Source organism: Thamnophis sirtalis, unplaced genomic scaffold (assembly GCF_051295495.1).
Source record: "Thamnophis sirtalis isolate CommonGarterSnake01/CBP01778 unplaced genomic scaffold, rThaSir2_p1.2 scaffold_3, whole genome shotgun sequence".
Taxonomy (NCBI): domain Eukaryota; kingdom Metazoa; phylum Chordata; class Lepidosauria; order Squamata; family Natricidae; genus Thamnophis; species Thamnophis sirtalis.
In genome coordinates, this window is record NW_028261383.1 from 60,365,477 (window position 1) to 60,386,452 (window position 20,976).

A 20,976-nucleotide genomic window follows, 5' to 3' on the forward strand; every position below is an offset into this window, starting at 1 on the left:
CTGCAAAAAACACTGCTGGCTCATATTCCACTAGGACTCCTTGACCATTCTCGTAGTTATTTTAGTAACCTTAGACATCCAGATCCTCCAGGAGGTTGTTCAATATCCTTTTGAAGCATCCCGTTTGACTGTCCCAGACAGCTCCCAGATAAGTCCACAATTCTGCAGTATGTTTTCATTGGCCACTTGAAGTCACTTGAATGTGTTAGTTGTGTCTTCTCCAGGGGAGACTCATCCATGAGAGTTTGGATATCCTCACCAATATTAGTATGAAAACTGACTTTTCTGGATAGACCTACTTAATTATTACAACATTTAAAAATCAACTTTTCAAGTAGATGCGCTGGAATTCAGCATATTTCTTTCCTACTCAGCATGGACTTTTATGATGGCCTCCAAATGCCTAAAACATGTATAAACTTTACTTACAAGACCCTGAGATTACACGAAATATTATTGATTCTATTTATAGTTTCAGCATATACATATTTTATTGCTGTATTGTTATTTTAGACTTATTGTTTAATCATTCCATTGTTGATCATACTTCAAATATCATTAAAACGCTTTGGGATTTCTGGAAAGAAAGAGGGAGGCATAAATATTTCATTAAAAGACATGGCGAGAAAGTAGAAGAGGCTCTCTGTAATGTCATGCTCAAAAATAAAAAATATCTGAATATTTGAACATTTGCTTATATATAGTCAGGTGGATGTGTTTTGCCAAATTTCCAATTCAAAGCCTGCAAAATCTCTGGGTCCTGTATGGGATAAAGAACCTTCCCATGTCTGTGTACAAAGTACAGGAGCAAATCAACTGTGATTCAGTGCAACAGAGCAACCAGATGTGGAGAACCAGATTGGAGAATAAACAGTAGGCCTGTCAATGATTCCTCAGGAGGAGGCAGCAGCTCAAACCAATAGGATGGTGAGGGGTGTAAAATAGGGCGTTCTTCTCCAGAGGATTGGAGGAAAAGCCAAACATTGACCTGCTTTTATCAAAGGTCACTAGAATAGAACCTCAACTCTCTTCTAAGTCTTGTCTTTCTGCCACAGCTGTCCATCAGGCACCAGCCTTCCCTTACAAGCCATGTCTACTCTGAAAGCAATTTGTGGTGGGCTCCCCCTCCATCCTCTTCCAGAGAATAGAGGCCGAAAGAGTGGAATCCCTCATGCTCCTGTGAGAAGCCCAAATCTCACGGAAAGTGAAGAAAAAGTAAGAGTTTGTACAATTTTTCTCTTTGGACATTACCCCTATTTTCCTACAAAAAGTCTCTCCATTAGCTAGAGCTACAAGCTCTGCATTCCTAAAATGTTCCCTAGAACTGAGTTGGGTTAATCACTCTGATAGAGTTAGATATGCTTCTTAAAGCAGGTATGGTGGTCTCTGCCCAGCTATATTATTGATAGCTACGAGTTGTGAATATAAACAGTGCACAGTTCTATATTGCCCTTATTGTCTTTCTATCAGGTATGTTGAGTTCCAATGCCTATCTCTGCTCATCACACCCTTAACAACATGGTCTTGCTCAAGAATTTCCAATTTTTCAGCATTAAGAAGTTCTGTTGCTGGGACTTTCTGAGTGTATCTTTCTTTATGGTTCTGTTCAGTAAAAGGTGAGGCCCTTCTGCATAGATAATGCCCTTTTGAAATGGGAGTAGCAATATTAATAAAACACTTATCTTAATTCAAGGGACAATGATAGCAAATATAACCTGAGGACCAGAGCTATATATTGTGTCTATTTTCAGTCTGAATTTGTAGTAATTTTTTTTTGCTCCTGGGTTTTATGTCATGTCCTTTGGTTTCTGTAAATAACAATGTAGCTTTGTTTATAAGATTGTCTAAAGGCAAATATCCATGGGAACTTTTCATTAGTTGATTTTAATATCCTTGAATAAATCAAAACATATTTGCAGGAATTTTCTTCCAGTTATTTCCTGAATTCTCTTGCTTCCAAACTGCTTTGTTAATTGAAATATGTGACAGTAACATCCTTCATGTTCTTTTTCTTTCTCTGAAGCCTAAGCAGATTAATACTTGCCTCTGTTTTCACTGCCCATTCCCTTAAGGTCAACTTGGGATTGTCTTCCTGCTTTTCACCCTCAAAACATAGAAAACAGCCTTTTAGCAATGAACAGAAGCCAAAAGGGAGAATGAGATGCTAATGGTAAAGCCAAGTGAGTCCTTACAGGTGAGGGAACAGGTTGCCCAAATCTTTTGCTGAATAAGTGCTTTTGCCTATAGTGCAAAATATATCCATTTCAGTACCTCACTGGATATGCCAGCAGAAGAGGTCATGTTTGTTTGCATGAGCATAGAATCCTAAGACTGGAAGGGGCCTTGAGGGTCTTCTACTCCAACCCCCTGTTTAAGGCAGGAGACCTATACCATCCTAGTCAAATAGTTGTCCAGTCTATTTTTGAAAACTATCAGTGATGGAGCACCCACAAGATTGGAATAGTATTGGCAATAAGATTCATTCTGCGCTAGGAGTGTCTTCAGTGGTTTGTTTGTCAAAGTCTTGAGAACATTTGTGGCAGCATGTTTGAAACCTCCTCCTCTTCCTCCTCTCCTCCTCCGATGCACATTAAAAGGATGGGACTCCAATGATATGACCACAAGCATTATCTTGACTTTTTTTTCATCCTCCCGCCCTTCATCACTCTGTGGTCACCTTGTTCTGTACTTCATATGAAAGCAGGAGATCAACTTGTGATGGTGTGGGGAATGTTATAGGCCTGGTTACACACCTTTGTCTATTGCAACTTTAGTGCTGTCTCCTAGCATTGCCATCTGTGGAAATTGCTCTGCCTAATATTAGGCATCTGTCTCCCGAGTTGATCCAGTATATAAATAAATATATATGATAAAATATGCTAAGTGAGAACAACTTTACTCCCAAAAAGTGTGCGATTTTACCCATTTTCAACAACCAGCAGTGGTTCAGCAACTGAAAATACTTTTTTTAAAAAAAATTGACACTTTTAACAAAAGGTCAGAAGTCTGGTAGCAACTTTTCCATCTAACAGATTTCATTTAAAGTTGTGTTAAAAAGCCGCTGCCTTAATAGCATTGGTTAGTTGGAAAAGGTGCTACCAGACTCTAAATTGTTTGCCATCAGAGACTAACACAGCTCCCCTAATAAAAACGAAATTCTATTTTGTATCTAGCTCACCTCCTGATAAGGGTAGCTGTATTTGTTCTTATATTTTTAAGACAGTGTAAACTGTGAATAATATTGTGTCTACTGTGGCATTATCACATTATTCTTAGGGCTTGGCTTCAGGAGAATCTCTCTTTATTGGCTCTTTGTTGTAAACCAACTCTTCTGGCAAAAATGTGAAGTTCCAGTCTTATGGATGTAGACAATTGTTACTGCTTTGAAATATGTTCTTTTGCCTTTTAAGTGACAACATTTTGTTTTGGTAAGGTCAACTATCCTGAGCTGGATGTCCTCCTAAAGTGTGAGGTCTAAGTCTTAGGAAACTGGCAGCTGCAGTGCCAACACATTTGAAAAATCCAAGTTGGGTAGCCTACCTGGTTGAGATCGCAGTAATCACAGACAGTACATTCTATGTGTGTCTCACAAGCGCACATATATATATTTACTTTCTCACATTTACAATGAGAAGGCTCTTCCTGCCACAATAAAGATCCTGTTTCCTTGCCCTTAAGTGAATTTATTTTATTCAATTTAAACAAAAATCCAAGCAATGTTCTTTAAATTGTGGCCAGTTTATTAAAATATTCTTCTGTATTGATCTTATTCCTAGACACCATCCAGAGTCCACTCTTGAGAGTGGACTTTTGACAAACAACTAAATGTCTTTGACCATTGGCTTAGTATTTCATATATGCATCTTTGTATACATTTATTTTGATGCCCTGACATTTGATGTTGGAAATCAGCCTCTCTTTTTAGTATACCATTTTTTTATTTGTTAGATTTATTTCCAGTTTGTTTCTCCAGGAGCTAAAGGTATCTTACTAGGAAATTTCCCTTATTTGATGCTCGCAATAACACCTGTGTGAGGTACTGTATGTTGGGGTTGAAAGAATAACTGGACCAAAATCATGCAGTGAGCCTGTACTTGAAATTGGATCTCCTCTGTCTTCTCCCAGAGATCACAGTGACTTTATACAACAGTAACTCCTGAATTCAACAGGAATGCATGCGGTCACATTCTCAATCCCTCTCTCCCCCAACAATTGGGTTGACTTAAAAAAAAAAAACTTAATCCCTGAGCATAATCACATAGTTCAATAACCTTAGTTGTGCTGCAAGTCTCATGGAATAGTTTCAATGCATTTTCAACCCCCTAGTACATCTAGCCTGTGCTACTCAGTCCAGTTCATTTAGCTTTCATTCTTAGAATTCAGAGAAAGATCCCCCCAGTGCATCCTTGGTATGGGAAAAGCTTGGAATGGTACTGAATCTGACCAATGCATTCTAAGCTCCTTTCCTTTCCATTCCATTTCCTTTTCCTTATCAGAGAGAGTGGAACTTATGTAGTCTACCCTGTACTTCCTCATGCATGTTTTTGCACAGATGTTCACATGTTCACAAGCAGCAACCGTGTAGAGAAATGCACTGTGCGAACAAATCACGTTTCTGTGTATGTATTATGACACTCCTGCATTTGGTTCCCTGAAGATAAGCAATTTATTCTAATGTCCCAGGCAGTTACATCATTGAAAAAAAAACTACTGTAAACCTTCTTAAAGTGGTAGTGATTTCCCCCCCCCCTTTCTTAGACTTTAATTCTCAGGTGCTGCTTCTTCTGTTAATAGTTCTCTGTTGATTTAATTTCTGCCCATGAATTTCAAACTCTGTTTGACCACTGCAGCAGAATAAAAGGATTTTTTTTAAAGTAAAACATTTTAAAAATAAACAAAAATAATGGAATACATTATGAAAGTTTGCATTTCAGATGTCAGCATTTTTCTTTGTTTTAACTCAATTTTTTGGTACACATTTTAGAGTACATCAAAGTCAGCAGAGATTTGATTTCCTTTGAGAGCATGGCACAAATTATTCCTGAATGCATGCCACTTTTCTTTGTAAGAGGGGGATTCTCCCCGGATGTGTGGCCAGTGTGTGAAGATTTTAGGAAAATTGCAAATATGTATTTTTTTTATACTCAAGATGGGTTCATACCTTGCTAAACTATGGTTTGTCTCACCACATTGATTAAATCATAATTTGCTGGGATTGTGTAACATGGAAAACTAAAAATACATACCTACCGCAGGAGTCGACCCATGTAGACTAGCAGGAGAAACTATAAATTTGAATTTTCTCTCCCTGGCTTCATTTCATCATCTCCCACTCAGCCATTGTCCACAGCCATTTCCTCACTAGTGATTTACAGCAACCTGACAGCATCACCAAACACTTACTAAAGTGGCATTAAGTCTGTCCTTATCTGTTATGCTGGCATGTCAGTGGTTAAATGAGTGTAGAAGATGCTGTAAAGCACTAGTGGGGAAATAACCCAAGAAGCAGTAGGGGAACACCTGGATATTTTCGTAACCCTAGCACATTGCATATTGAGTACAGGAGTTCACAGTTTCTTTGTACGGGGAAAGACGATATTAATTTGCTAGGAAATTTTACATGCACTGTGTATCTTCTGTCATCTCAGAATGGCGACGAAATAGCACATTTGGCATGGCCCATCTCTGCTGCCAAAGAGCCAGCAGAGCTTTCTGCTTTGCTTTGTGCTTAATGTAAAGGCTTACATTAATGTTCTTTTATCTCTTCTCTGGAAAATGGGCACTGGGCATTATCGTATTCATTCCAAGGGCTGAATGAAAAGATTCCATTGAAACTGTGCTACTACCTTAGTGGATAGACCCTCATTTTTATTCACGATCAATCTCCTTGAATCCTTTCATAAGAACTGGGCATGTTTCCCATTCAGCCTAATAAAATGCCTGTGCTTAATTAATTGTGATAGCCACCCACTTAGTCATTTTTAAACTTTAGTTATGTTTGCTTTTTTCTCCCTTGTTTTGGCAGTTGGCTTTAAAAAACTCTCTGCGGTATTTCCCGCCTAACTTGCATGGAATCCTGGCACCAGAATTTGCTAAAGAATTGAGGCGCTATGGGCATATCTATATGTACAGGTTCTGCCCCCAGATTGAAATGAGGTAAGGATTAAAAATTTGCCAAAAGATTGGGAATTCCAGGTTGGCATCGAAATTCCTTACTCAGTAGCTTGGGCATCGTGGGCATCTGCATGTGTGGGAAATGCCCACAAAGCAAATCAAGTGATGACATCATGCTTCAAATGATGTCATTGAAGCTTGTAGTGGATGCTAACCAATCTCACATAAAGCAGAGCCATCATTTTTTTAACTGCCATTTTTTGAATTCATACAGCACCCTAAGTCCATGATGGCAAACCTATGGCACACGTGCTACAGGTGACACGCGGACCCATTTGTTAGGGAACACGAGGCATTGCCCTGTCAGCTCCAGCACGCATGCGTGCTCTGGCCAGCTGACTTCGGCTTTCTTTTGAGGCTGTTTTTCACTCTCCTGAGACTTCCTTGAAGCCTCTGGAGCATGAAAAACTGGCCCTATGGGCAAACCAGAAATCGGGAATGGACTTCCGGTTTGCTCGTAGGGCCATTTTTTGCCTTCTGGAGCCTTGAGGAGGCTTCCCTGAAGGCTCCGGAGGGCAAAAATCGGCCTTACAGACAAACTGGAGTCGCCATTCCTGAACTTCTGGGTTCCTGTAGGTTCCTTTTTCTCTTTTCCTGAGGCTTCAGGAAGCTCCTGAAGCTTCCGGAGGGCTGTTTTCACCCTCCCCAGGCTCCTAGAAAGCATCTGGAGCCTGGAGAGGGTGAAAAAACAGCGCCAAAAGCAGGGGGATCGCACACATAGCATTATGGGTATGGCATGCCCGCACATGATCCCCCTGCACTCCCCCCGCTTTTGGCACAGGAGCCAAAAAAAGTTAGCAATCACTGCCCTAAGCCATCAAATATTATTTAAAAAACTAAAATGGCTGTGTTCTGCTCTAAGTCAAAAACAATAAAACCTAGCACCAGTATATCTTTATAAAGTTAGCAAAAGTTTATAAGTGTGGCTGCTTCAAAGCCCACCTGTAAACTGAGCTAGCAGAAGGTCACTTTATGATTAACCAGTAAGATAAGGTAAAACAAGGCTGATAAATAAACAAGTTGATTTATTGGTCAATGTATGCAGCTGCTGAACATCTGGGCACTTTCAACTGGATTTAAGCATTATAAGAAAGTGTAATGTAATTACTTTGTTTCTGGCGGCATAAACTATGACTTAGGATAATACACCAAGCCTGTTAATTGTGGATTAGAAAACAAATCATGGTTAAGAAAACAACAATCCTGAAAGTGTGAATTCAACTTTTGACTTGGTTTTGAGCCAATATTAACAGCTTTCTAACAGGATGGAGAACAGTAGACCTTTGTCTCTAGTGAATGTTTACTTCTAGCATCTTCATAGCACTTGTTTTTGAAATCATTGGGGACTGTTACTCATCAGCATGTACAGTAAATTAATGTACTTCTTCTCTGTGGCCAACTTCTTATGGGAAGTACAGCATATAACAACTGTATTTTACAAGAAATAAGATATGCAGAAAACAAAGTATCAAGACTTGGCTTGTTCCTGACCATCAAAATACCAAGCCAGAGATTCCCAAGTGCCTTATTAGATTCCAATGAAGCCTATACAAGAACAAATTCCAGAGCTGTATTTCTCTGACAGCCCATAAGCTTTTCTAATGTCAAGCCTTTTTCAAAACACCATCCATAAAAAAGTAACTATAATGTAAATATAATAGCACCTACGTATGTCATGACATCATCTTGTAAATATTATAATTATGTTGTGATGTCTGGTGCAAATTTGTGTTCTATATCTCTATATCTCTATATCTCTATATCTCTATATCTCTATATCTCTATATCTCTATATCTCTATATCTCTATATCTGTATGTATGTATGTATGTATGTATGTATGTATGTATGTATGTATGTATGTATGTATATGTATATGTATATATGCATTGTTAGTGAACTATAAAACACTCCATGCCATTTTAACCTTAGTTTAAGCATGTTTAGGGCTATTCAAGGTTGACCAGCCTTCCGTCCTTCCAAGGTGGGTAAAATGAGGACCCAGATTGTTGGAGGCAATATGCTGACTCTGTAAATGGTTTAGAGAGGGTTGTAAAGCACTATGAAGTGGTGTATAAATCTAAGTGCTATTGCTATTATCTGGGCTGAAAAATGTAGACAGCCAACAGATAGTAGCAAAGAATTAGTTTTATGTGTCTCTTGTCTGCCATCTAGTAGTCATCATCCATAGTGCATTCCTAAACCTATTGAACAAACCCAGGGTACAGATCTAGAAATGGCCTCAGACTGTAGATTGGCATTGTGTGAGGTTTTGATTAAGCTGTTGAGTTACAAATCGTCTCTTAGCTGTGGAACCTTGGGCCAATCTCTCTTTCTCAGCCCACACACTTCACAGGATTGCAAAGAGGAGAGGAGAGGAGAGAAGAGAAGAGAAGAAGAGGAAAAAGTGCTGCAGCCAAATGCTGTGGCATTGATCTCAAATATCTTTGATCATTAGATGCAAAATTCATTTGTCCTCATTAACTTCATTTAATTTAATTTAATTTTCGTTTACTTCATTTAATATTTTTTTTGGCAGCTGTAAGTTCAAATTATTTTGAACTTACTTTGAATTGACTGTGTGAATTGACACAGATCCTGCATTGACTCTAGGCTGAAAAAATTTGCTTTTGTAATTGTTCTGTAGTTTTGAAAATCTGATAAAAGGCAATTACATTCCTCAAATGTAGTGTTCCATTTTGAAGCATTTTTTGTTAACAATTGCTCAGGATCTGTTTGTTCCAACTGGATTTTATATTTGGATTCTCAAATGAACAGCTCAAATTCTGCCCATATTCCAAATATGCGTAATAGTTTAAAAAATGAATGCCCAAAGGCACAAAGCTCATCTTTTATAAGCATGCAGCTGAGCTGATACAGGTTTTCTGAATTCAGATTCTAAATAAATAATATCAAGTAACGAAGTCAGAATAAATATATTTTCTTCATTTAGCACGGAATGCTTCCAAAATAGACATAGAACAAGAGAAACTGGGGGGAAAAAACCCTTTTTTTTCTTTAGCAATATCCATCATTGGACGTTGGCGATCATGTTGGCGATCCTATTTTAGTCAACAGCCACATGAAAAAGTGCTGCTGAGTTTTGTCCAAACTAGTCCCTTAGGTTTTGAAGCCATGATATTCTTCTTCTGCCTGGACCTCGTTTGCCTTCAATCTTTCCCTAAAGTATAAAGTGAAAAAACCTCACTGTGATATTCATTTCTTTTGCAGGTGGATGTTTTTGCTAACCACATTGTTTGTGAATGGCACTGTCTATTTCTATTCTAATGTTGATAATTATTTCTTATCTCTGTATGTGCATATCAGGGATGGGTTCCTGCCAGTTCTAACCTCTTCTGTAGAAGAGGTTCCACAAATCTACAGTGCCGTTTAGAACCGGTTCCAGCTCCCTCCCCCTGCCCGTTCACACATCATCAAGATGAAGAGCGAGAGGAGGAATTCTGGGAGTTGAAGTCCACAGGTCTTATACCTGTCAAGTTTGAACTCCCCTGGGTTTTTTTTTCTAAAGGGTTAGGGGTGCAAGGGTATTGTAACTTGACAGCTTTAAGACTTTCACACTTCAATGCCAGAGTTCCTGGGCCAACATGACTGGAGGAGGAATTCTGGGAGTTGAAGTCCACAAGTCTTAAAGCTGTCAAGATTGAACACCCCTTGGGTTTTTTTTCCTAAAGGGTTAGGGGTGCAAGAGTCTTGTAACTTGACAGCTTTAAGACTCGCGTGCTTCAAATGCCAGAGTTTCTGAGCCAACATTTTGGTTGCTAAGCAACAGCATTGTTAAGTGAGTTTTACCACATTTTACAAGTTGGCCATGCCCACCCGGTCACATGGCTGGCAAGCCACTCCCACCCAGTCACATGGCCGGCAAGTCACTCCCACAAAGCAGGCCACACCTACAGAAGAAGTTTTAAAATTTTTTGAAACCCATGCGTATGTATGTATGTATGTATGTATGTATGTCATACTCAGGGCTGTGCCCTGTTCAGAATTAATTTGGAAAACATGGTTGGATTCACTCAGGAATATGAATAGAACACTTGCCTACAAATCTTTAAATAAGAGCTATCTGACATATTAAAAGGGCACTATGTAGAAAGAAGCCCTTAATACATCAATCTCTTTTTGGGGGGGGGGGTTTAATTTAGATTGAATTCAGATAGTCTTATTCATAATAGAGTGCCCTGCATCCTAATTGACTTTATCTTTCCATTGATTGCTTTCTATATTGGCTTTTTCCTTTAATTTATCCATCAGATCAAGCATTGTAAAAACAGTTAGAGAATAATTAATTCATCTCTGCCTTTATCTGCTTTAATTTCAGATCTTATCCCATTCAGGAATATCCTTGCAAAACCAAGCAAGCTGCTGCAATAATGCACATGATTATGAATAACCTTGATCCTGCAGTAGCACAGGTAATGAATATTTGATGAAAACATGGTCTAGGAAAGAAATCCCCCTGCATGTTCATGAGAATGTATTGCCTTTTAGGAGGTAAATTTCAGTTTTCCTTTTAACTTAGAGACAGGGTTTAGGAACATATATTACATTTAGTGATGGTTGTTTTAACAATAATTTATTGAATAAACCTACAATTAGCTAGGTTGGAAAAACTCGGTAAAGTTATAGTATGGAGGTGGGATTCAGCCAGTTCAGATCGGTTTGGGTGAACTGGTAGACCCAATTATCAGCTGGGTAGCGAAACAGTTTGCTCAGATGAACAGGGTTGGCCCGCCCACCGTCCCCTGCACTTTACTTAACTATATCGTCTCAGTTGATTCACGTAGCAGAGCAATAGCAATAGCAGTAGACTTATATACCGCTTCATAGGGCTTTCAGCCCTCTCTAAGCGGTTTACAGAGAGTCAGCATATTGCCCCCAACAATCTGGGTCCTCATTTTACCCACCTCGGAAGGATGGAAGGCTGAGTCAACCCTGAGCCGGTGAGATTTGAACCGCTGAACTGCTGATCTAGCAGTAGCCTGCAGTGCTGCATTTAACCACTGCGCCACCTTGGAGCAGATTGCCATGCCTCAGCTGTGTTACTCCCCAGAAGTAACATGGAAGGTAAGTTTTGTTAAAACATACGCACATGATCACCGGACCAGTTGTTAAACCGGCAGGATCCCACCACTGGTTATAGACCATTGTTTACAAACCACAATATCCAGCTCTCATTGTTCATACATATATAATTACCATCCTATTTTCTTTCAGGCAAGCGTTATTATCAAAGTGGAGAAAGAAATTGTATACCAGGGGGTTATTCTGTTTCTTAATATTCTAAGTTTTGTATTATTATAATTGTTTTTATCCCAAAGATGCTTTTCAAAAGGCAACTGGATTTTCTTTAACTTTTTGTGCCTACATATTATAAAATACCTTTTATCTTGTTTGCATCATTTATATGCATTTTCCACATTATTAACCTCTTTCATGCAGTCATTCCACTAGATATTCCTTTTCATACATATTTCTTTAGCTCCTAGTAACATAATTGTTTTTACTCTGTTTTAATTAACATCCACATCGACTTTCCTTAAGTTCACTTTCAATTCATTTTGTTTGGAAATTAAATTCTTACTTTATCTCATACAAAACTGTACTTTCTTTTCCTGCAATTGTTTTTCATTTCTTTATTTTTCTTCCATGTCCTTTTCCACCAGTCTTGTTCATGGCATTACCAAATCATCTGTCCCATATTCATAACTTCTGATCCTCCTTGCCTCTCTGTCTTTGATTCTTTGATTCAGTCTTTCATTATACAATCAATTAAATACTGTTTTTGATTTTTATTCATTCTTCTGCATATATGAATATGAATAGATATATAGATTAATCATATATTCAAAACAAGTCTTTTTCTAAGCAGATATTCCCTAGTCACCCTTCTTAATTAATTACTGGGTCTCTAAATGGCCCCATCTCATTTCCCTCTTTTCATTCATGTTGCCCAATAGAATTATTTTTCCTTGGATTGCATTCATTCATAGCAATTAAAAAGGAAGAAAAATCATTCATAAAAAGAAATTGTATATCGTGTGGGCAATCATTTTTATTTCATTTTTATGGTAAGATATTAAGGATACTAAACAGCTGTCCTCAAGATGAAGATCCTGTTCTGGAGGCAGACATAAGAGAACTTAACATCATTGTATAGGAATTGTTTTGAAATCTTGCATGGATTTAAAATGTACCTTTTGCAGTTTCCCCAGGAACTTGTAACATATGGAGGAAATGGACAGGTGTTCAGCAACTGGGCGCAGGTATGATACTGTACTGTAGATATATTTTCAGTGATAAATGATTAAAAATGATTCTCATTCTGTTTAAGCAAAGTTTGAAGAGCAGCTGACCATAAAATAAGATCTTTTCTAACTTTTACTTATTTTATGCAGGAGGAGAAAAAGTGAGAATGAATCTGCTTGTTCCCATTGATACCATCTTATCATTCTTTTTGTTCCAATAGAAGAGAATATTTGTTGCTCAGGGTTGAACTGTGGAATTCTTGGTGCTCTCTTAGTGCTTGATTGTTTGCTTGTAGATATTTCATTACCCAATGAGATAATATCTCCAGTGGTAATAAGTGTGAGGTTTGCTCATTCACAAGTCAGACACAAACTCAGTCACCATTTAATATAAATATAAATATAGATGGGGGTGTGTGTTGTTGTTGGTACCTTCCAATCAGCACAGCCTAGAAAGGTCCCTGCAGTTTCCTTGGCAAGATTTCAGAAGTTATTTGCCATTGCCTTCTTTCAAGGGCTGAGAGAGAATGACTGGCCCAAGGTCATTAGCTGGGTTTTCACTTAAAACAAAAATGAACTCATATTTTCCCAGGTTTCAGCCTGATGTCTTAACTACCACACCAATCTTGTTTGTTTGTTTATTAAATTTATATGCTGCCCAGAGTCACTTTGAATAGTGAGATGGGCAGCATATAAATTTAATAAATCAATAAAATCTGGCTCTCTGTTTTCTATTATATAATCCAACCATCAGCCTTCCCTGATTATATTATTTTGTTTTAAGAAGACAAAAGAAAAGGCTGGGATAAGTAGATAAGCCCGCATACTAACAGTCATTCCCCCCGCCCCCTCAGTGATTCTTTCAAGGCCTTGTTTACGGGGCCTTAGATTGTTATTGTCCTTCCAAGACAAAGATCTGAAGAAAAGGGAGTTTTATCTCCATGGAGGTCCTTGTTATGTGGATTCTTCATTTTTTAAGATTTTGCACTGGTGTATAGTTGCAAAGTACAACTATACTTTGAATGCTTCCGGGTCCTTTCAAAACAAGTAGCTTAGGAGGAAGGGGTTATAGTCCCCCTTATGAGACAAGAACTAAACAGATGAATGGAAGGCACAATTTGTAGTACTTTTCATGGGAGTAGTTTGGCTTGTGTGATGTCCTTGAGAGCCAGCACAAACCTAAGCTCCAATAGAAGAGATTATTTATATCTCTGGACTGAACTCTAGACTAGAGTCCTTGGTGCTCTCTAAGCTTGGTTGTTGTTTTTCTAGACATTTCACTACCTAACTAGGCAATTGATAATGTTACCTAGTGGGATAATGAAACGTCTGCAAGAAAGCAACCAAACTCAGAAATCACCAAGAACTCCACAGTTTTGTGCTCCCATAAAGCAAAGTTCAAAGGAGATTGCTCCCAGAACTACCCCAGCTTGAACAGACATGTGCAGGAGGACCTATGGGACTACATATACCAAGCCATTTAGTTCACCATTTATTTCATGCATTGCTTTCACATTTTCTCAATAAGGAGATAAGATGGACGTGCAGGAAGGCCCTGTGCAGCCCTGCCAGTTCTGCTGATTGTTGTTTTTTGTTTTAGAATTAGGATTCCCGGATTCCCAGGCAGAGTGGAGCCTTCTGAGTTTTTGTTCTCAAAATAGCAACTATGCTTCCTAAAAATATATGATGAGCATGACTTTGTATCTAGTGTGCCTTGGTGTACTTTAGGGCATACATCTTGAATTGCACTGTGGAACCGAGACAACACAATCTATGGACGCCTTCTGTCTGTACTTTTGCTCCTGTTCTGATAGGAGTGTGATACCTCAAAAGAGTTTCACAGCAGAACAAACAATACTTCTTTGTCATTCTGGTTACTTAAGAATAGCTATTGGGTGAATGATTTTATTTCGTTGCAATAAAGCCAGCTTGTTCTGCCTGCTTGATATGGTGAAAAAGAGACTGTTTTTAAAGATGTGCGATTGTAGCAAAACTGCACCTCAAAGTGTTGTTCCTTGCTTGTTATCAATGCTGCCTTTTTTCTCCCCTGTTTAATGAGTTACAAAAACTCATTTGTAGTTTGCCATCTTTGCCCTGGAATATCCTTTTTTTTTTTTTTTACAGATGCCTGACCCACATTTTCTCATTATTTATTTATTTTATTGGCATCTTGGTCTTTCTCCAGTAGCTGAGATGAACCTTTACTCCCTCTCTTAATCCTAACCTACTGAAGTAAGTTAGATCACAGTGATAGCAATTGGCCCAAAATGGTTCAGTACGTTTTTCTACTGAATGCCTAAATATCTCAACAGGGAAATCCAATACATTTGGAAAACATTTGGCTGGATGACACATTTAATGAATACTACATAAGAATATAAGTAATGCCCTGCTGGATTAGATCCCTGGCCAGTAGTCTATTTCTACAGTGGCCAACCAAATACACAAGGAAGTCTACATGACAACCAACCAATGATCTCCAGAGGCAATCAGATTTCCATCAAGGCTTTGACAGCTAAGACTTATGCTATCAAAAAATACCTGTGATGATTTGGAAAATGGCTAATACCAGAGTGGGAGATGGGACCAGAATTAGGATCAAAATTGCCATTAGTCCTAATGACAGCTCCCTTCCAAAAAGTAATTGAGGAGAGGGCAAGGAGACTTTGAGAAGAGGGCAAAGAGATTTTGTTCTTTTGCAGGAAAAGTATACAAAGAACCAATCAATCAAGCCTACCAACCAACCATGTTTCTTTAAAGCTCCTGGCAGAAATCCAAGCCTCTGCTAATGTAAACCTTTGTACTAGGAAATCCTCATTCCAAAACCCATTGATAAAAGAAAAAAAATGCAGTGAGAGGGGAGCTAAATTATTGTTCATAGCACCGGGAAATAGAATCCTTATCCTCTCCTTGCCTCTTCTGCCCTGTCTTCTCCTCCTGGCATCCCAAGTCACTATTTTTTACCTGGATTGTCTTTTGTCTAGGGTTCATTGAAGTCAATGGGCCAGTAAAAATAGGATTGGACAGGAAATCCAAAAATCTGAAATTGTGTTGGGATTATATATTGCCTAAATAGTTTTAATGTGTTGAATGAACAGTTCTGATTGATTTTATACTTTCAAATAATGAGTTGTACTACAAACAGAGCTACCTGCACATTTCTATAATTCCAATTCTAATTTCTACTGTGCCATCATAGAAAAGGCTGTTAACCAGTCCATATTTTCACCCCACCCATCAGTTTAGCTCTCTTTCCCTGGTAGTAGGAAAAACTTTACTTTTTAATTCCCATTATCAATAAAAACAATAGGAGAGGAACCATTTCTGTGTGAAAATATTAGATTAGGAGCTCATTGTCTATTCCCACCTGATAATGCATTTTTAATCAGCCTCACCGCTTTTCTCGTCAGGAATTCTCATCAAGTGGTCTCCCGCCATTCTGTCTGGTCTAGCTATTAAAAATCTGTAGAACAACGACCCTTTTAAGACAAGAAGCTAATCTACTACTTCTTTCCTTTCTCTAGTTCTGGCTGGTGATGCACTATTTATCTGAGATGACTGAAGAACAGACATTAGTTATGTACAGTGGACATCCCTTAGGAGTCTTCCCAAGCCATTGCAATGCACCTCGATTAGTTATCACTAATGGCATGGTAAATAAAAGCAACAATATCTCCTCTTCGCTATTTCTTTATCATTGTGACACCTCTAGTTTTGACCTTTCAGTAGGTCCACTGTAATTATTTATACTAAGCATGAAGCCACATCTCTTATGGAGAGATTGGGCCTTTCATTAGTAGCTTGTATAAAAGTTAAAGGTGCTCATCTCCATTTCCTAGTTGAGGGAGTCAATATTGTCTGAAGAAGCTTCCGTAGACATGTGGCCAGCATAACTATATCCCGAAGTGCATGGAATGCTGTTACCTTCCCAACAAACTGGTACCTATTTATCTATTTGCATTTGCATTCAAGGGCAAGCTGGGGCAAGTACAGGAGCTTACCCTGTCATGTGGTACTTGGATCTCGAACTGCAACCTTCCTGTCAATAAGCATAATTACTGCTATGCCACCGCTATGCCACAACTATGTCTCCTTATTTTCAAGGTGAAGCCACCATCCAAGATGGAGATTCATGATTTTCTCATGAATCTATATCTCATGATTTTCAAGGATAGGATATCCAAAGCAAGTAGATTCAGTTACCAAAAGAAACCTGCATTCCTATGCTGAAGTACACAGTATTTATCAAATGAGAATCATTTTCTAATGGAAAGTTCCTATTCAGCTGTCAGTCAGCTATAGTGACCTTAAAAATATAATGTGACAAGGCTACAACATCTGTAATTTTAAGGCTCTATGTGCTCTTCCCAGAATCTTCTCACAAAATGCTACCAAACTATATAAATGACAAGATTATTATACATAGGATATGTGTCTGCTAACTATATTTAATTGACAGAATCCAATCTATTACATACAATAACGTAACTTTACTTTTGTTCTGGTCTCTCTTTTCTTTGTCCTGATTTTTCCCCCATTTTAGAGGTTGGCCAACAGCATGTCAGTCAGTATAACTATTGGCTGAAAAAAGATTCTCCCCTCACTACAAAGTATAAAACCATTTAATTTCCTTTTCCTTCCTTTACTTTAATTTTCCAGCTTACATTGGGCATTCTATAGCTCTCTCTTCTTGTTCCATGGAGAGCCAGATCATCCAACCATCTCAATTTGCAATTAGTAAGGATTATTTGTTCCATTGAACAATCCTCCTGGTCATTGTGAAAATTTATTAAGATTGAGCATGCTTTGAAGTTGTGGGTGGTCCAACACTGGAGGTTTTTTAAAAAAGGAGATTGGACAATCATTTGTCTGAAATGTTCAAGGTTTCCTGCTTGAATGGGGGTTGAGCTCGAAGACCTCCAAGGTCCCTTCCAACTGTGTTATTCTGTAAATCTGGAAAAAAAAATCTGCTTTAAGAACTTTATTAAATGAAATTAATTCAATATGTCCCATAAGAATGACCATATGAGCCACCACGCACTATAAGAATGGGATATAATGGAATATGTTTAAACAAAATCTGGTTTAGAGACTATTTCTTTAATTCTTCATTCCTACTAATTTAGCTTTTTTCTTTACTTAGGTAATCCCCAATTATTCCTCTAGAGAGGAATATGAATCTATGTTTGCAAAAGGAGTTACAATGTAAGTACGGTATCCATTCCCAAGTTTCTTTTTCTGGTCTCTTCTATAAAATCACAAAGTTGGAGAAACACAATACTGATATGCAAATTAGAGCATTTTCAGTAGAAATCTGTCTAGGCTTCATTTGAATAGCTCTAGTGAAGGTGAACTGATAGTCTCTCTGACTGATTGGATATATCTTATCATTAAACTTTATCTTTTAATATCCAGTTGGCATCTGCTTTCCTATACTTAAATTCATTGCTCTGTTTCTTGCACTATGGAAGGGTACATTATAAAATTTGACTTTCATGTCTGATGACGTATTTTTTTTAGGTGTTTGAAGAGTTCTGTGAAATTTTCCCCATCTTCCTTTTTCTCCTCCAAACATTTCCATTTCTTTAAACCTTTCCTCGTAGGACTTAGCTTTCTAGTCCATTGATAATTCTCACTGCTCTATACCAGTTTCTGTGAATCCATCTTAAAATTGATTACAGTCTGCAGAATTGCTGTGACTCATGCAGATTTCAGTTCAAGTAATAATTAAGATGATTTTACGCTTCTAATAACACGGCCTCAAATTTCATTTCCTTTTCAACAGACATCATACTCAGTTTGTGATCAACCTTTTAACATCTTCAAGCCAAGTATTCTCCATCCTGTAACTTTGATTCTCACTCAAATTTCATTATATTCAGCTTTTTTCTCTAACTTGTAAAGATAGGTTTGAATTTTCTTTTGCCCTTTTAATTATTCCACCCAATTTAGCATTATTTACATTTTCTCTATCTCTTTAACTCAAGCCATTAATATAAATATTGAAGATTAGTGGGCACAAGGCTTAATTTGTCATACAGTATATCATTTGATATCACACTCCAGTTTCATGAAAAAGTATAGATGATCAACTGGACAATCTATATCAGGGCTGTCAAACTCGCGGCCCACGGGCTGGATGCATCATGCACTGGCCACACCCACGCCAGTTTAGCAAAGGGAAAAAAGTCCCAATACATCATGTGATGCCACCGTGACAACATGAGTTTGACACCCCTGCTCTATATCATTAGGTTGATGAACCACAATAGCAATAGCACTTAGACTTATATACCGCTTCATAGTGCTTTTACAGCCCTCTCTAAATGGTTTACAGAGTCAGCATATTGGCCCCAACAATATGCTCATTTTACCCACCTCGGAAGGATGGAAGGCTGAGTCAACCTTGAACCTGGTGAGATTCGAACTGCCAAATTGCAAGCAGCCTGCAGTCAGCAGAAATGGCCTGCAATACTGCATTCTACTCATTGTGCCACCGCGGCTCTTATATATACATATATAGCTGCATATTTGTTTTTACCATTGCTGTTGTTTGCTCTCATAATATCATTCATACGTGTTTGAGAAAATAGCATCTTTTTTTTTACAGGTATGGACAGATGACAGCTGGAAGCTATTGCTACATTGGACCACAAGGGATAGTCCATGGAACTGTGGTAAGAACTGGGCCAATGTAGAAGAATACTTTTTGAAACAATTCACTGCTGCCGTTGTTTTTTGTCACAATATATTTACACTAGACAGCCAGTTTCATGTAATGATTAATGTGCCGGGTTAGGTACAAGGAGACTGTGAGTTCTAGTCTCACCTTGAGCACAAAACCAGCTGGGTAACCTTAGGCCAGTCATACACTCTCAGCCCTAATAAAGAAGTAATGATGAACCATTTCTGAAGTTTCACCCCCCCCCCCAAAAAAAAAAACCTGCACATTTTTGTCTAGACAGTCATCAGGCATCAACACTGACTCAAAGATACACTATATAGGTGTATGTTTATGTATATTTATTTCTTTATTTATTTAGACTGGCTTTACTGCTTTATTGAACACAGGACTTAAGCATCCATTTTATAATGCTTGAGAGATTTTATTGTAATAAACATAAAGCAGTAATTCCCCAAACACTGTGCCATAGAAGAAAAACTATTGTACCCCTAAATAAATTAGATAAAGGAACACAAGCTGGTGTTTTTTAGATATTTGGGGGGTAACATTCTTATAGTTCCTATTGACATAGCATGCTGGCTCAGGCTGATTAGAGCTATTCACTAAAATATCTTGAATTAAATTGAATCCCTTGAATTAAATCATAAAGATTAATGTAAACCCATTGGCATCCTCATACAGATGAAGAGAGACAAATGACAAAACATATATAGTACTGTGATATGCATATATACAAGTGCTGGAGTTTGCTTTATAATGTTACAATGCACTTTTTTTTCATTCTGATGAGAACCTTCGGATTCAGTGGATAATTTCAGATTCAATAAATGCCTCTTCATCTATTCAAAGGATATCCTGAAATGAATAATGTATTTAGTAATGTCTCCTTTCCTGTTCCATTAAAGAGATTTTCAATTCTCTATCATGTCTCTAGTACAGATATTATATATTTTTGTATCTTTTTCACATTGGTGATTTTACTGAGTTTCCATAGCATCACCCAGCTACTATTATAGTGATTAAAATGTTGATCTTATTGCTGTTATTATTTTGGTATGTAGAATAAGATATCAGTCGCTAGCAGTGAAAAAAAACCAATGTCTAGATATAGCAAAATTACTCTTTAGGATGTGTATGTCAAATCAGGCTCCCAAATGAACTACAGATAAAAGTCAACTGTGACTCCACTACTAATTCAGAAGAGGAAAAAATTACCTTATCTAGAAACTGGGAAAATACTGTTATGAAACATTGCTTTCTCCAAGTTCAGTTTATTTATTCAAGTTTATCATATCTTTTCTGATTGAAAGAGTTTTAGACAGAGTTTTCTATTAATTGCTAAAGGGGATTATATTAACTGGAAATGCCAATTTCAAAAACTGGTGTCAGGGTTCCAAGTAACACCCCCAACAACAAAAAAAACAAAAACAAACATCCGAGGCTTGAGTTTCCTCAAAGTTCCATTTTATTAGAGATGTCATATTGGCACATCTGGGAAAACCCGAACCTGAAAGCTTCCAGTTTTCCCCACCCAAGTGAAACTTCAAATCCCTGCCCAGCACCCACGTGTCCATCACATGGCCCAATCAGGCACCGTCCCAACTGGAGATGCCTCCCAATCACACCATCACAGCTGCAGGGTAAGATGTCCTTGACTCTATGACAAAGGAATGTTATTTAGACATTAGATGTTTATTTATATCAGTATATCTCCCATACTCCATATAATCCCTCTCCCATTTTCCAACAGAAGAAAAATGTGGCAGGCCTGAAGGCCCAATGTAAAAGATGGCTTCCAGGCCTGACAACCGGAACTTCACCTGGCAAAGCATCCTAGGTTGTAGCCTATCTA

General features: G+C 38.0%; 1 protein-coding gene across 2 annotated transcripts in view; it reads left to right on the forward strand.

Moving 5' to 3' along the window:
* The first annotated feature begins 1,009 nt into the window (after nt 1-1,009).
* Nucleotides 1,010-20,976, forward strand: part of UROC1 (urocanate hydratase 1) — a 50,010-nt gene continuing 30,043 nt past the window's right edge. The window contains exons 1-7 of one of the 2 annotated variants that reach the window (XM_087708957.1): nt 1,010-1,215; nt 6,026-6,156; nt 10,513-10,606; nt 12,398-12,457; nt 15,964-16,092; nt 17,583-17,644; nt 19,050-19,116. In XM_087708957.1, the coding sequence (XP_087565083.1) occupies nt 1,090-1,215; nt 6,026-6,156; nt 10,513-10,606; nt 12,398-12,457; nt 15,964-16,092; nt 17,583-17,644; nt 19,050-19,116 (669 nt within the window). In that variant the 5' untranslated portion in view covers nt 1,010-1,089. The remainder of the gene's footprint in view (nt 1,216-6,025; nt 6,157-10,512; nt 10,607-12,397; nt 12,458-15,963; nt 16,093-17,582; nt 17,645-19,049; nt 19,117-20,976) is intronic. The other variant, XM_087708958.1, reaches the window with a different exon arrangement.